General features: G+C 43.0%; 1 protein-coding gene across 3 annotated transcripts in view; it reads left to right on the top strand.

Moving 5' to 3' along the window:
• The window catches only part of LOC126339830 (fatty-acid amide hydrolase 2-A-like), a 168,276-nt gene extending 155,384 nt beyond the window's left edge, over positions 1-12,892 (top strand). For all 3 annotated transcript variants that reach the window (XM_050001665.1, XM_050001667.1, XM_050001664.1), the window contains 2 exons: positions 3,433-3,615; positions 12,695-12,892. In XM_050001665.1, the coding sequence (XP_049857622.1) occupies positions 3,433-3,615; positions 12,695-12,784 (273 nt within the window). In that variant the 3' untranslated portion in view covers positions 12,785-12,892. The remainder of the gene's footprint in view (positions 1-3,432; positions 3,616-12,694) is intronic.
• Positions 12,893-13,261: the final 369 nt, after the last annotated feature.

Raw genomic sequence — 13,261 nt, 5'->3', positions numbered from 1 at the left:
TTTTTAAGGTACTTCTATAGCACCATATTCAAATGCTTCGATTTTGTTCTTATCTGTTTCCCTCACAATCCACGATTCACTTCCGCAAAGTACTGTGTTCCTAACATACTTAGTGAGAAATTTCGTTTTCAAGTTAAGCCCAAAGTTTGATACTTGTAGACTTCTTTTGGCCAGGAATGATCCGATTGTCTATGGTAGTCTCTTTTTCGTCCTTGATTCGTGCGTCATGAGATTTTGTGCCCAAGAATGCAGAATTGTTTCACTTTGGCTACTTCGTAGTCCCCAATTTTAGTGGTAAGTTTATCGCCAATGTCATTTCTATTGCATTTCACTACTTTAGTCTTTCTTTGGTCTATTTTCAGTCCAGATTAATTTGCGATGTGAATTTAAAATGACTTCCGCGTCATTATGGTTTATCGTGCAAAATGATACCTGGAACATAAAACTATCCATAGTGTGCACTCACTAGACAGCTGATTCCATTTAACAGCCCGAGCAAATCTTCCTTGCTTTCAGTGAGGTGAACAATGTCATCAGCAGGTCTTATCACTCATATTCTTGAACCTTGAGTTTTAAGCCCCTCAAGGAACTTTCTTTTATTTCCGTCACTGCTTGTCGATGTATACACTGGTGTAGAAAACTTAAGGGTAAAAGTAAATTTCGCGCGACACATCAGTTCCAATAAACATAGATGGACGAAACTTAGAATATACATGGAACGAACTGCTACAGTATCACACAGAAGGTAACTAAAATAACATGGACTAGGACGAACAGAAATGACACTTTTATTCTAAGACAGTGAACACATTGAAGTCACTGCGATTTATGATGGTCCCCTGGACATTATGTACGGTGGGAGACGGTTCTTAAGAGGATGTGTGACCACGTCGGACGACAATGCGTACTCTGCAATGTGCGCACATGCTGACCACAAGGTTGGTAAGGAGTTCTTGTGGTAGGGCCTTCCAGTCGTGCACCAGCACGGTCACGAGATGACTGGCTGTTTGTGTTATCATTTCATCATCATTCATGAAAGGGGCGAGATTGTACTGAGCAAAGGTTGGGAATTTGTAGGGCGCTGATAACGGCGCAGTTGAGCGCCCCACAAATCAAACATCATCATCATCATCCTCCAGCACGCTCGACAACTACTAGATGGTCGATGGTGCGTGCGGATGTGCTGCAATACGTCTGCCTAACGCACCCCACACGTGTTCTATGGGATTTAAGTCGGTGGAACCTTTATTGCCCATTATTAAAGCTTTCATTGGTTCAGAAACCGGTTAATGTGCAGAAACAAAAAGTTTTGATCATTTGCCCAAGAATACAAAATGTCTGACAGATAGCAAAGCAAGTTTTAAATCTAACTTAAAATCATTTCTCCTGGACTATTTCTTCTATTCGATTGCAGAATTTCTAGCTAAAAACGTAGCCAGAGGTAAAAAAAATCTTGTCTTTATCCGTAGTTGTATGAGTGAGATTAAAGCAATAACGGGTTCAATAATGTTAAGAGTAGTCATTTGTTCACATCGTGTAAATTGACATCACTTTGATGAAAGAATCGTTCAAATCATACGTGGAACAGGCAACTAACTAACAAGGAAGCGAACACTACACTAGTGACATTGCTGCTGGCGTCTGGCCTGTCTTTCATACATTCAAATTACACTACTGGCCATTAAAATTGCTACACCACGAAAAAGACGTGCTACAGACGAGAAATTTGACCAAGAAGAAGAAGATGCTGTGATATGCAAATGATTAGTTTTTCACAGCATTCACACAAGGCTGGCGCCGGTGACGACACCTACAACGTGCTGACATGAGGAAAGTTTCCAACCGATTTCTCATACAAAAACAGCAGTTGACCGGCATTGCCTGGTTAAACGTTGCTGTGATGCCTCATGTAAAGAAGGAGAAATGCGTACCATCACGTTTCTGATTTTGATAAAGAATGGATTGTAGCCAGTCGCGATTGCGATTTATCGTATCGCGACATTGCTGCTCGCGTTGGTCGAGATCCAATGACTGTTAGCAGAATATGGAATCGGTGGGTTCAGGAGGGTAATACGGAACGCCGTGCTGGATCCCAACGGCCCCATATTACTAGCAGTCGAGATGACAGGAATCTTATCCGCATGGCTGTAGCGTATCGTGCAGCCACGTCTCGAGCCCTGAGTCAACAGATGGGTACGTTTGCAAGACAACAAGCATCTGCATGAACAGTTCGACGACGTTTGCAGTAGCATGGACTATCAGCTCGGAGACCATCGCTGCGGTTACCCTTGACGCTGCATCACAGACAGGAGCGCCTGCGATGGTGTACTCAACGACGAAACTGGGTGCACGAATGGGAAAAAGTCATTTTTTCGGACGAATCCAGGTTCTGTTTACAGCATCATGATGGTCGCGTCCGTGTTTGGCGACATCGCGGTGAACGCACATTGGAAGCGTGTATTCGTCATCGCCATACTGGCATATCACCCGGCGTGATGGTATGGGGTGCCATTGGTTACGCGTCTCGGTCACCGCTTGTTAGCATTGACGGCGCTTCGAACAGTGGACGTTATAATTCAAATGTGTTACGACCCGTGGCTCTACCCCTCATTCGATCCCTGCAAAACGCTACATTTCAGCAGGTTAATGCACAACCGCATGTTGCAGGTTCTGTACTGGCCTTTCTGGATACACAAAACGTTCGACTGCTGCCCTGGCCAGCACATTCACCAGATCTCTCACCAACTGAAAACTTCTGGTTAATGGTGGCCGAGCAACTGGCTCGTCACAGTACGCCAGTCACTACTCTTGATGAACTGTGGTATCGTGTTGAAGCTGCACCGGCAGCTGTACCTGTACACGCCATCCAAGCTCTGTTTGACTCAATGCCCAGGCGTATCAAGGCCGTTATTACGGTCAGGGTTGGTTGTTCTCGGCACGAATTTCTCAGGATCTATGCACCCAAATTTCGCGAAAATGTAATCACATATCAGTTCTAGTGTAATATATTTGTGGAATGAATACCTGTTTATCATCTGCATTTCTTCTTGGTGTAGTAATTTTTATGGCCAGTAGTGTATAAGGAGTTCTCCTGCGTATGCGCCGGCCGGAGTGGCCATGCGGTTCTAGGCGCTCCAGTCGGGAACCGGGCGACCGCTTCGTCGCATGTTCGAATCCTGTCTCGGGCATTGATGTGTGTGATGTCCTTAGGTTAGTTAGGTTTAGTTAATTCTAAGCTTTAGGCGTATGATGACCTATGATGACCTCAGAAGTTAAGTCGCATAGTGCTTAGAGTCAGTTGAATCATTTCCTGCGTATGCATGTATGCGTGCGTGCGTGCGTGTGTGTGTGTGTGTGTTTATTTCGTTCTTTACGTTTTGGTCGTTACTGTATATACAATCATTCAGTAAATATTTTCTATTGACGGTACAGGAGCTGCTGCGCGATGACGGTGTTCTGCTGTACCCCACATACGTGGCGCCAGCCGGCTACCTGTACAACATGTACGGCAACATCGTAAACGGCGTCTACACGGCCATCTTCAACCTGCTGGGGCTGCCGGCCACGCACTGTCCCACAGGCCTCAGCCGAGAGGGGCTGCCTCTAGGAATACAGGTTTGTTTTCACGTGGGTTCTAAAAGAAATCCGACAAAGTTTGGGTATACGCTAAATCGCACAAACCTAAGAGCTGTCAATTCGACTATATACCTAGGAATTACAATTACGAGCAGCTTAAACTGGAAATACCCAATACATAATATTGTGGGGAAGGTGAAACAAAGATTGCGCTTCGTTGGCAGGACACTTAGAAGATGTGACAAACCACTAAGGAGACAGCCTACAATACACTTGTCCGTCCCCTGCTGGAATATTGCTGCGCGGTGTGGGATCCTTACCAGGTACGATTGACAGAGGACAACGAAAAAGTGCAGAGAAGAGCAGCTGGTTTCGTGTTATCGCGCAATAGGTGTGAGAGTGTCGCTGATATGATACGCGAGTTGGGGTGGTAGTCACTGGAACAAAGGCGGTTTTCTTTGCTGCGAGATCTATTTATGAAATTTCAATCACCAACTTTCTCTTCCGAATGTGAAAATATTTTGTTGACACAGACCTACGTAGGGAGAAATGATCATCATAATAAAATAAGAGAAGTCAGAGCTCGAACGGAAAGATTTAGGTGTTCCTTTACCACACGCCATTCGAGAGTGGAATGTTAGAGAAGTAGTATGAAAATGGTTCGATGAACCCTCTCCCAGGCACATAAGTGTGAATTGCACAGTAACCACGTAGATGTAGATGTAGATGTAGATGTAAGGAAGCAAAATACAGGGTCATTATAATTAAACTTTCCTTACTTGATCCAGTGTAGACGGTAGACTATTTGGCGTATCGGTACCCAACTTCATAGAGGAATCATGTTCAGACTTTGCGCTGCAAGATTTGCGTTGTTAGTAGAGTTATTGCCATGAGTTGACGTTAGGCGCCCGTACTGGTACGCCGACGTACGCGTGAAATACAAACAATAGTGTGCATTACAGTTGGAGACAGTCAACCTGAGTCTGGACAAGGTAAACTGGGCTTTACTCGTAAAGCTGCTTTATCAAAATAATCGCATTACTGCTGAAACTTCCTGGCAGGTTAAAAGTGTGTGCCGGACCGAGACTCGAACTCGGAACCTTTGCCTTTCGCGGGCAAATGACCACTAAAGGCAAAGGTCCCGAGTTCGAGTCTCGGTCCGGCACACAGTTTTAATCTGCCAGGAAGTTTCATATCAGCTGCAGTGTGAAAGTTTCATTGTGGAAGCAATAGTGCCGCTGCTCTTCTCCTGTATCTACGCTTTAAAGAAATAGTGAGAGGATCACTTTCAGCAAAAGGTTTGAAGAATATTATTCGGAAGTTCTAATTAACTGGCGATTTAGGAACCGCTCCTAGGAGTGACCGACGACCAATTGCGCCACAAATTTTTAAAGAAGTTACTGTTGGCATGGCTGTGGGTGTTGGACGAAGTGTGCAATATTCAAGCAGTACACGAGCAGTGTCTTAAACTACTCCTTCCTCTGTAAGTTTATTACTGAGCAGGGAAGCTTTTCATAACCTCTTTAAGGTAGTTGATGTTTTTGGATTCAGCTGTTAGTTGTTAGATGGTAGATGCAGGGCAAGAATCACTTGACAGAAACTATTCAGGATCCGTACCTTACAGAACCATATCCGTGTCATGGGGCACGGACACCACTGCTCCATCCACATAATTCTGCCTCATCTCATGTCACAGGACACAGATGTAAGCTTATGTAACTAGTCACTTCGCTCTGGCTCAAATAAAACATTAACCTGAGAGCATTTTTATTCAGTAAGAGTTTACTTTTTATGATTTAAACGAAAGTTCATGTGAGAATGAAAAATACCGCTGTTGTTGTATACGCTGATCAGCCAGGACACTATGACCACCGATCTAGTATTGGTATATGTGTATAATGGGCGCCGGCCGCTGTGACAGAGCGGTTCTAGGCGCTTCAGTTCGGAACCGCGCTGCTGCTACGACCACAGGTTCGAATCCTGCCTTTGGCGTGAATGTGTGTGTTGCCCTTAGGTTAATTAGGTTTATGTAGTTCTAAGTCTAGGGGACTGATGACCTCCAATAGGGCTTAGAGCCATTTGAACCGTATCTAGAATGGGCAAGGCGCGCGACGTATCTGAGTTTGACCGAGAGCAGGTTGTGATGGCCCGGAGGCTCGGCAAGCACATTTCGGAATCTTCACGACTTGTCGAGTGTTCAAGGAGTGCTGTGGCGAGTGTCTTCAACACATGGCGAAATCAAGGTGAAACCATATCCAGACGTTGCGGGGTCCTGCTGTTTACAGACGCCGGACGTCGTAGGCTGGGGAGACAGGTAAAACGGGACAGGCGGCGAACTGTGGCGGAGCTAACATCAGACTTCACTGCCGGACACAATACAATTGTGTCTGAACACGTAGTGCGCCGAACACTCCAAAAGGTTGGCCTCTGCAACCGACGACCCATGCATGTGCCAATGTTAACACCACGATATCGAAAACTACGACAGAAAAGGGCACTTGACGTTGACGCAGTGTCAGACCGTTGCATCGTCTGATGGATCCTGATACCTTCTTCGTCATGCCGACGGGAGGGCGCGAGTCCATCGTCTTCCAGGCGAACAGCTCCTGGACACCTGTACTGCAGGATTGAGACAAGCTGGCGGTGGCTCCATTAAGCTCTGGGGAACATCCACGTTGACACCCATAGATCCAGTGGAGCTTGTGCACCATGACGGCCAAGGACCGCGTATACCCATGTTTCCCGACGGCAGTGGCATTTTTCAACAAGATAATTCGCCATGTCACAAGGCCAGGAGTGATGGAGTGGTTCGAGTTCCAATTGATAAGCTGCCCTCCCCCCTCCGCAACTCATCAGATCTGAACTTGATCGAAAGCATCTGGCATGTGATTGCAATTGGCGTCAGAGCTCATCGCCTCTCTCCCCGGAGCTTATGGGGTTAAGTTACTTGTATGTACAGTTATTGTGCCAACTGCCTCCAGCGACCTACCAAGGCCTCATTGCTTCCATGTCACGACGCGTCGCCGCTGTTATCCGTGCCAAAGATGAACTTATCGGCTATTAGGTGGATGGTCACGACGTCCTGACTGATCAATGTATTCCGCAATTTATTCTTTTGCTCAGGTTTGTTTCTGAAAACAAATACTTGATTTGGCTACCATTTAGGGTTCCGTGCCGCTTTGTTATCCGTCTGTCTGCCTGACTGTTAATAACCCTTTTTCTAAGGAACGAATAGACGTATCAAGTTCAAATTTATGTCACATATCAAGGTCAATGGTCATTGGCGTGTAAAAATTTTAAGGTCTTCAATCAGTTTAGTAGAATGATACGGTCATTTACGTCACATATGTCGATACAAACTCAGTCATCAAAGCCTATAAGGTACTTCTCGTTGAACAAATAAAGTAAAAAAAATTGTAATTATGTCACATAAAAATAAATTTTGCCATTAGAACATACATTTCATTCATCGTCCGTCAAAAGCATAATATACGACCGCTACTGCATGTAAGCATAAAATGTAAGTTGTATTCATACTTTAGTAAGTAAATAAAATATTTTATTAAGTCTTCTGTATCTACATATGTAAACTAACGTCTCCTGCTCGCTTTCTTTTGTGTGTCCAGGATAGTCTGAGGATCTTATTTAGAGATTTAATGCAATCTTAGAACTCCCAGGGGCGAAATATTGCAGTATTTACATTGAAAACAGCAAAAATCGTTGAGGTTCTCGATTGCCAAGAAGGATGAATTACGTATACATGATTAAGCTTTCACGGAACCCTAAGTCCTACTCGCACTTGGCCATTTTTTGCGTTAATTCTGAAACGTTTTCTTATTTCATTACCCGAAAATTTTCTTGTTCACAAACTGCAGTCTATTACGTACATAGTGGCTGGGTGTTACCAACCGATCTGACCAGCTATTCCTACTGACTAACGTCTGCTCATTATGCAACGTTATTGTACTGACTCTTACAACAGGGTATAGACATTGTACTTGTATACTATTTACTGTACCATTTTTATTTTATTCAAATTGTTTCTTAATTTATTTTCATATACAGTTATTTTGATTATATCTGACAATCTGGATGTACAGTTACAAACAACTTAAAATTTTTTACTTGAATACATCGAAGTTTATAGATTTATCTGACACAGTATAACAGAGTTGCAATCAATTTAGAAATACTAAAAATAGCACTATGTCTTCCTACCACACATAATTAACATACTTTTGTGTGAATTATATTGTAACAGACGCAGTCAGTCTTTAACGGTGAAATTATCAATTAACACACTAGAGCTGATTTCCACAAAACGTATTTGTACACAAAAAATGAGTTCGTCTTTTAATTTCATAAGAAATGTTACTAAAGCTAACATACTTTTCTCTTGTGAACCTCTACTTTTTACAGTATCGAACTAAATGGATATACATTTTTACAATAATGAATGTTTAACAGAATTTACAGGGTTGTACAAAAATATGAAAACACCAAGCCTGAAACGGTGTAGGAAAACCATTGGCATTAAAAGTAATGGATAAATACGGTTCGTGTATGGTTTTCATAAGAATTTATACCCCTCTTCCTGCAAAGCAGTGGCGATTTCAGATAACTACGATAGAAATGGATACCGATCACGCACTGTTCTCTCGAAATTAGATTACAAAGGTTCGATAATATTAAGATCTGGTGACTGTAGTGTCCAGCAGAGAAGCGACAATTCATTCTTGTGTTTACGAAACCAATCCTGGAAGATGCGAGCTGTGTGGACTGGGGCCGTGTCATCTTGGAACACAGATTCACCACAGGGGAACAAAAATTGTGCCATGCTATGGGCCTGATCAGCCAAATTGTCACATAATATGATACTTGGCAGTAATGCGACCTAGTAGAGTGAGCACGTCGACTCATGGAATACCACGACATGGCTGCCCAAATTATCACCAAATCCCCGTCATGTTTAACTCGTGGCACATAAACCTGGTCAGAAGTTGCAAACAATGTGTAACAATTCTTACCCCGCCACATAATTTACTTTCATTGCTTCGTAAGTACGCTCTCGGTAGCTGAATGGTCAGCGTGACGGATTGTCAATTTTCTGGGCCCAGGTTCGATTCCCGGCTGGGTGTTGTGCTGTCCTCATCATCATCCTATTATCCTAATCGACTGCAGGTCGCCGAAGTGGAGTCAAATTGATAGACCGGCACTGGGTAAACGGCCTGCCCGACGGGGGGCCTCTAGCCATACAATCAAATTTAAAAAAAATGCTTCGTAGTCCAGTTTTCATGGGTTACCTGTTACAGGCATCTGCATCGTTGATGAGTGGTTTTGGAATTCCAAATCGCCCTGCAGTTCCCTGCTAATGGAGCTCCCTTTGTGTTGGATTCGTGCTGACAGGATTTGCGAGTGCGACATTCAGTTCTGCAGTGACATTGCAACTGTCATCCTCTTATTTTTCGTCATATTCGTTTTCAGTGACTTTCTAGCAGGATCGCTCAACACACACATACATCGATGTTGCGATTTAGCAGATGATATTTTTACGCTTTTCCTGTATCCGATACAAATCTTCGACACGGTGCCTCTTGTAACGCCTGACACTTTAGGTACCCTGGCTATGGAAGCACTCACCAGACGACCACTAACCGTTCGCCCACGTTTTATTTCACTTAACTCAGATGTAACGCACTACATAGAACACTGGTCTAATCACGACAGACACTTCCAACGTATTGAGGACAGTGCACAGGTGTAGTTCTTGGTCAGTTACAATAGCGCAGGCTACAGGCTTGGTTAACACCCGCACTTACTTTCAAGCCTCCATTTCTCGCGGTATTTTCACATTTTTGTCCAAGCCGTATAAGTTCATCAAGTCAGTGGGACAATTAAATCACACTTGACTTTATAAAAAAAAGTCGCTATATGAATGATTCCATTAAAATTATGGAGGCCTAATCTTTTTTGCTCTTGAGAATCACTGGTTAACTATAGTAGTAAAGCAATTTCCAACCCAGAGACGTGTCAAGGGTTCCTTCTTACTCCAAATAGAGAGAGCCGTCCGAGAGCGCTATCGCCCAATGTCAATATGGGGTGCCAGATGCGCTCTGACCTTCTGTGTGCTGGGAGAGGCCACGTTCCAGCGGAATAGTAGCGACACGGAGATAACGAGTCACAGCCACGTGTGTGATAGCACTGAATCAGTATATCAGTGCGTCGACGCAGAGGAAAACATTGTGTTGTCAAATGGCCAAAAACACGCCGCAGGATCATGAGCTTTGGGCAATATATGGACAGGTTCGGTTTCATGGCTAATAAAACAATTACATCGTTTCTATCAAACAGTTGTATCGTTTCTCCCTTCGGTGTTGATGGCATTTTATGCTTATAAGTCTAGTCAAATTTTACTGGTAATTATTAATTACCTTTGTGTCATGCGTGGTATTTCAAATTTGATCACCTCTGGCGGTGCAACGGTCAACACGATGTCTACTTCATGTTTACACACTTTATCGCACTACACACGCTCATGTTTACAAACAGTTTTTTTTTTTCAGACTATGCCGCGCGGAGTGGCCGAGCGGTTTGGGGCGTCATATCACGGATTGCGCGGCCCCTCCCGCTGGAGATTTGAATCCTCCCTGTATGTGTTCTTCTTAAGTTAGTTTAAGTAGTAAGTCTAGAGACGGACGACCTAGGCGGTTTGGTCCCTTAGGAATTCACACTCATTTGAACATTTTTCAGACGAATTAAGACAACACGATTCGAACAAGCGAGAGCCAGTTCAACTTTGTGGCTGCTTGCTGCGCTTCTAACGTAGTGTGTAACAAATATGATCAGGAGCAGCTGTATGCCATTGACTGTGAACAGAGATGCTTTTAATCGCGGGCTGTCTCGGTCAAAACCTAGAATCCAGCACCACAAAAATTTGAAATAAAAAAATATCTTTATTTTAATACCATGATGCGGGTCTTCTCATAATCTTAAAAGATGGGGATGCGGTTATTTTTATAGGATTATTCGGCTGAATTTTTCAGTGGTCAGCCTGAATCACTTAATTTGTCGTTCACCTCTCAAACTCTGCGCTTTCTTACTTCACGTTCACAGTGACACCCTGTCGAACACGTGGCACTTCGATTGGCCAAACGATGAGACTCAGAAGTGAGTTCGATTTCACAGCTCAGTGCATCCAAACGATCATAAAATGTGTTACTTCCCGTCACCATGCATAATCTGTTGAAGCTCTGGACAACCATTTTCATAAAATTTTATTTGCTAATGAGATGTTGCAGGTGTACGATCAAAATGTCTCAACATCTGTATCATGTGACAACCAGTTAACTGACTCGTGGCGTAATAGCAACGTCGCAAGACAATAGCGAACGTTTTACTGCGATATTCAAAAGTAAAATGAACTATTGCTACCAATTGGAAACAACTCCAAAAAACTGTCAACGTCCCAGTAACAGTACCTGTATTGTAATGGCTGTTCCCTTCAATGTAGACAGATAATAAACACATAACAGAAAAGTATAATTACGTGTGTAGTAAGACGTTGTTTGCCATTTCCCGTGAAAATTGTTGTTGTGGATTATCACAAAATGCAAATTAATAGCCATAAAAATGAAAGATTAAAAAAAGAAGTTCCTTCTTACGATTCTCATAAATTCATAAATTCATAAACTGTGTACCCTAACAAAATTTTATATAATTAAAAAATAGCCCTTAAATACTGAGTTAGAGGCTTTTAATGTAATAATTGCTCAATGCCGGACTTCAACTATATTGTGGAGTCCTGTTGTCGGTTTGACGCCGTTAGTTAATAGTGTATGTGTGTTTAGTTACAAAAGCGTACGTTACCCGGATTCAAACAGGCATCCTGCCTTTCACCGACAGTGATTTACAGTTTATATCAGTCGAGACTGCGACATGGATCAGCACCTTTACGATTTTAACTAGGAAAAATCTATTCCTGACTCCAGCCCTAAGGAGCATTTTCTTACTCTTACAACACAACGGTAATAAAATGAAGATTGGATCCAAAGCTTCAATCAAAGGCCTCCATCCTTGCTTCCCAATGATCTGATTTTGACATACTTTTTATTTACACTGTCCCAGATGGTTGGAGAAACCACAACGATGGCGGTCTTTTCTTTTCTCATTGCATGCCTACATCCTTCTAATCTATCTAACCCTCATATCTGCTATGATTCAGTACATCGTAGGATTATTACATTCTGTCAGGCGTGGATCGTGGTTCCCACATTGGCGAAGGCTGCGACATTTATTACTCCGGACTACAGTACCATGGATCTCTAAAACGTTTGCAGACCCTGTCTTCATTTCTTTTCGGAGTTAATTACTACATAACAGCAAACAATAACGCCAACATAAGATCTGCAGGTAGCATATTTAGCCGCCAACGTCACGTTTCCTGATACCTTAGCACAATGAATAATACAAAGATGGCGCGTTTTGAAGAGATATTTAATGCTGTGTATGTTAGCTTCGCTGCATGCTTAACGTTTTTCCCGCTTTCTGTCTCGAATTTGACACGATTCATGTTTTTCGCATGAGTTAAGTTCCCTTCCTTAGTCGAATAAGATGTGCAAAACTTCACTATATTAATGGCAACCAATTGATTTCTGATACACGGAACCCTTTCAAACTCTTTACCGCATATTGCCGTGGTAGCCTAACTTTTCTTTCATCATGCTATAAACTGTTCAGTCCTTGGCATGAACACACAATCACGGAATACGGAACTTTCAAGCAATAAAACGTATAGCTGAATGGAAGCTCGTCAATCCCCTATATATTGAGAGAGTGGTCCAAAAATGGTTTAGATGGCTCTAAGCACTATGGGACTTATGAAGTCATCAGTCCCCTAGAACTTAGAACTACTTAAACCTCACTAACCTAAGGACATCACACACATCCATGCCCGAGGCAGGGTGTTAGCAAAGAGATTTGAGATGCACGACGACCGGCCTATGGACAAGTCCTGCTTCAGTTGCTCAATGCGCCTGTACCGGGTGCCACAATGGGTGATGGTCTGTGAACGGTGCGGAATGAGGCGCATGGGACGTAATTATTTGTGCGTCTTTTGCAGGTGATCGCGGGACCGGATCAGGACCGGCTGTGTCTGGCTGTGGCCCAGGAGATCGAGGCAGCCCTAGGCGGCTGGGTGCCGCCCCCATAGCGTGCTGGTGTCTGCAGCCTTCTCCAGTCCTGTGCAAATCTGAAATATACACATATGTCTGTGATGTAATTTCTACTGTCTCCTCCCTGGCCAGTAACTACATTTCTTTTTTTTAAAAAAAACTGCTGGGTTTTGTATTATTTAAACCCCTCTCACCATTCCCATCCTTTAGGAAATGGCCAACTTGTTCCATAACCTAGTTACCCTTACCTGCTGTTGTTACACAACTATCTGAAAGTACTACTATACAAATTATTGAAGGTTTTCTGAAATTAATGTATACATAAATCAAACGTATAACACACAGACTGTTTGAAAAATATTCTTGCAAATTTATTTATTTTATTTTTCACGTCTACTTTCATAGAACCAAAATGGAGAAGCAAATTTCCGTAGTCATGAAACGAATCTGTATATCAGATTAACATTAGAAAAAAATTATGAAAATACTTTGCGGACGACGGTCTCCTAATATAT

Source organism: Schistocerca gregaria, chromosome 1 (assembly GCF_023897955.1).
Source record: "Schistocerca gregaria isolate iqSchGreg1 chromosome 1, iqSchGreg1.2, whole genome shotgun sequence".
NCBI classification, from domain to species: domain Eukaryota; kingdom Metazoa; phylum Arthropoda; class Insecta; order Orthoptera; family Acrididae; genus Schistocerca; species Schistocerca gregaria.
This window is presented reverse-complemented; position numbering and strand designations above follow the sequence as displayed.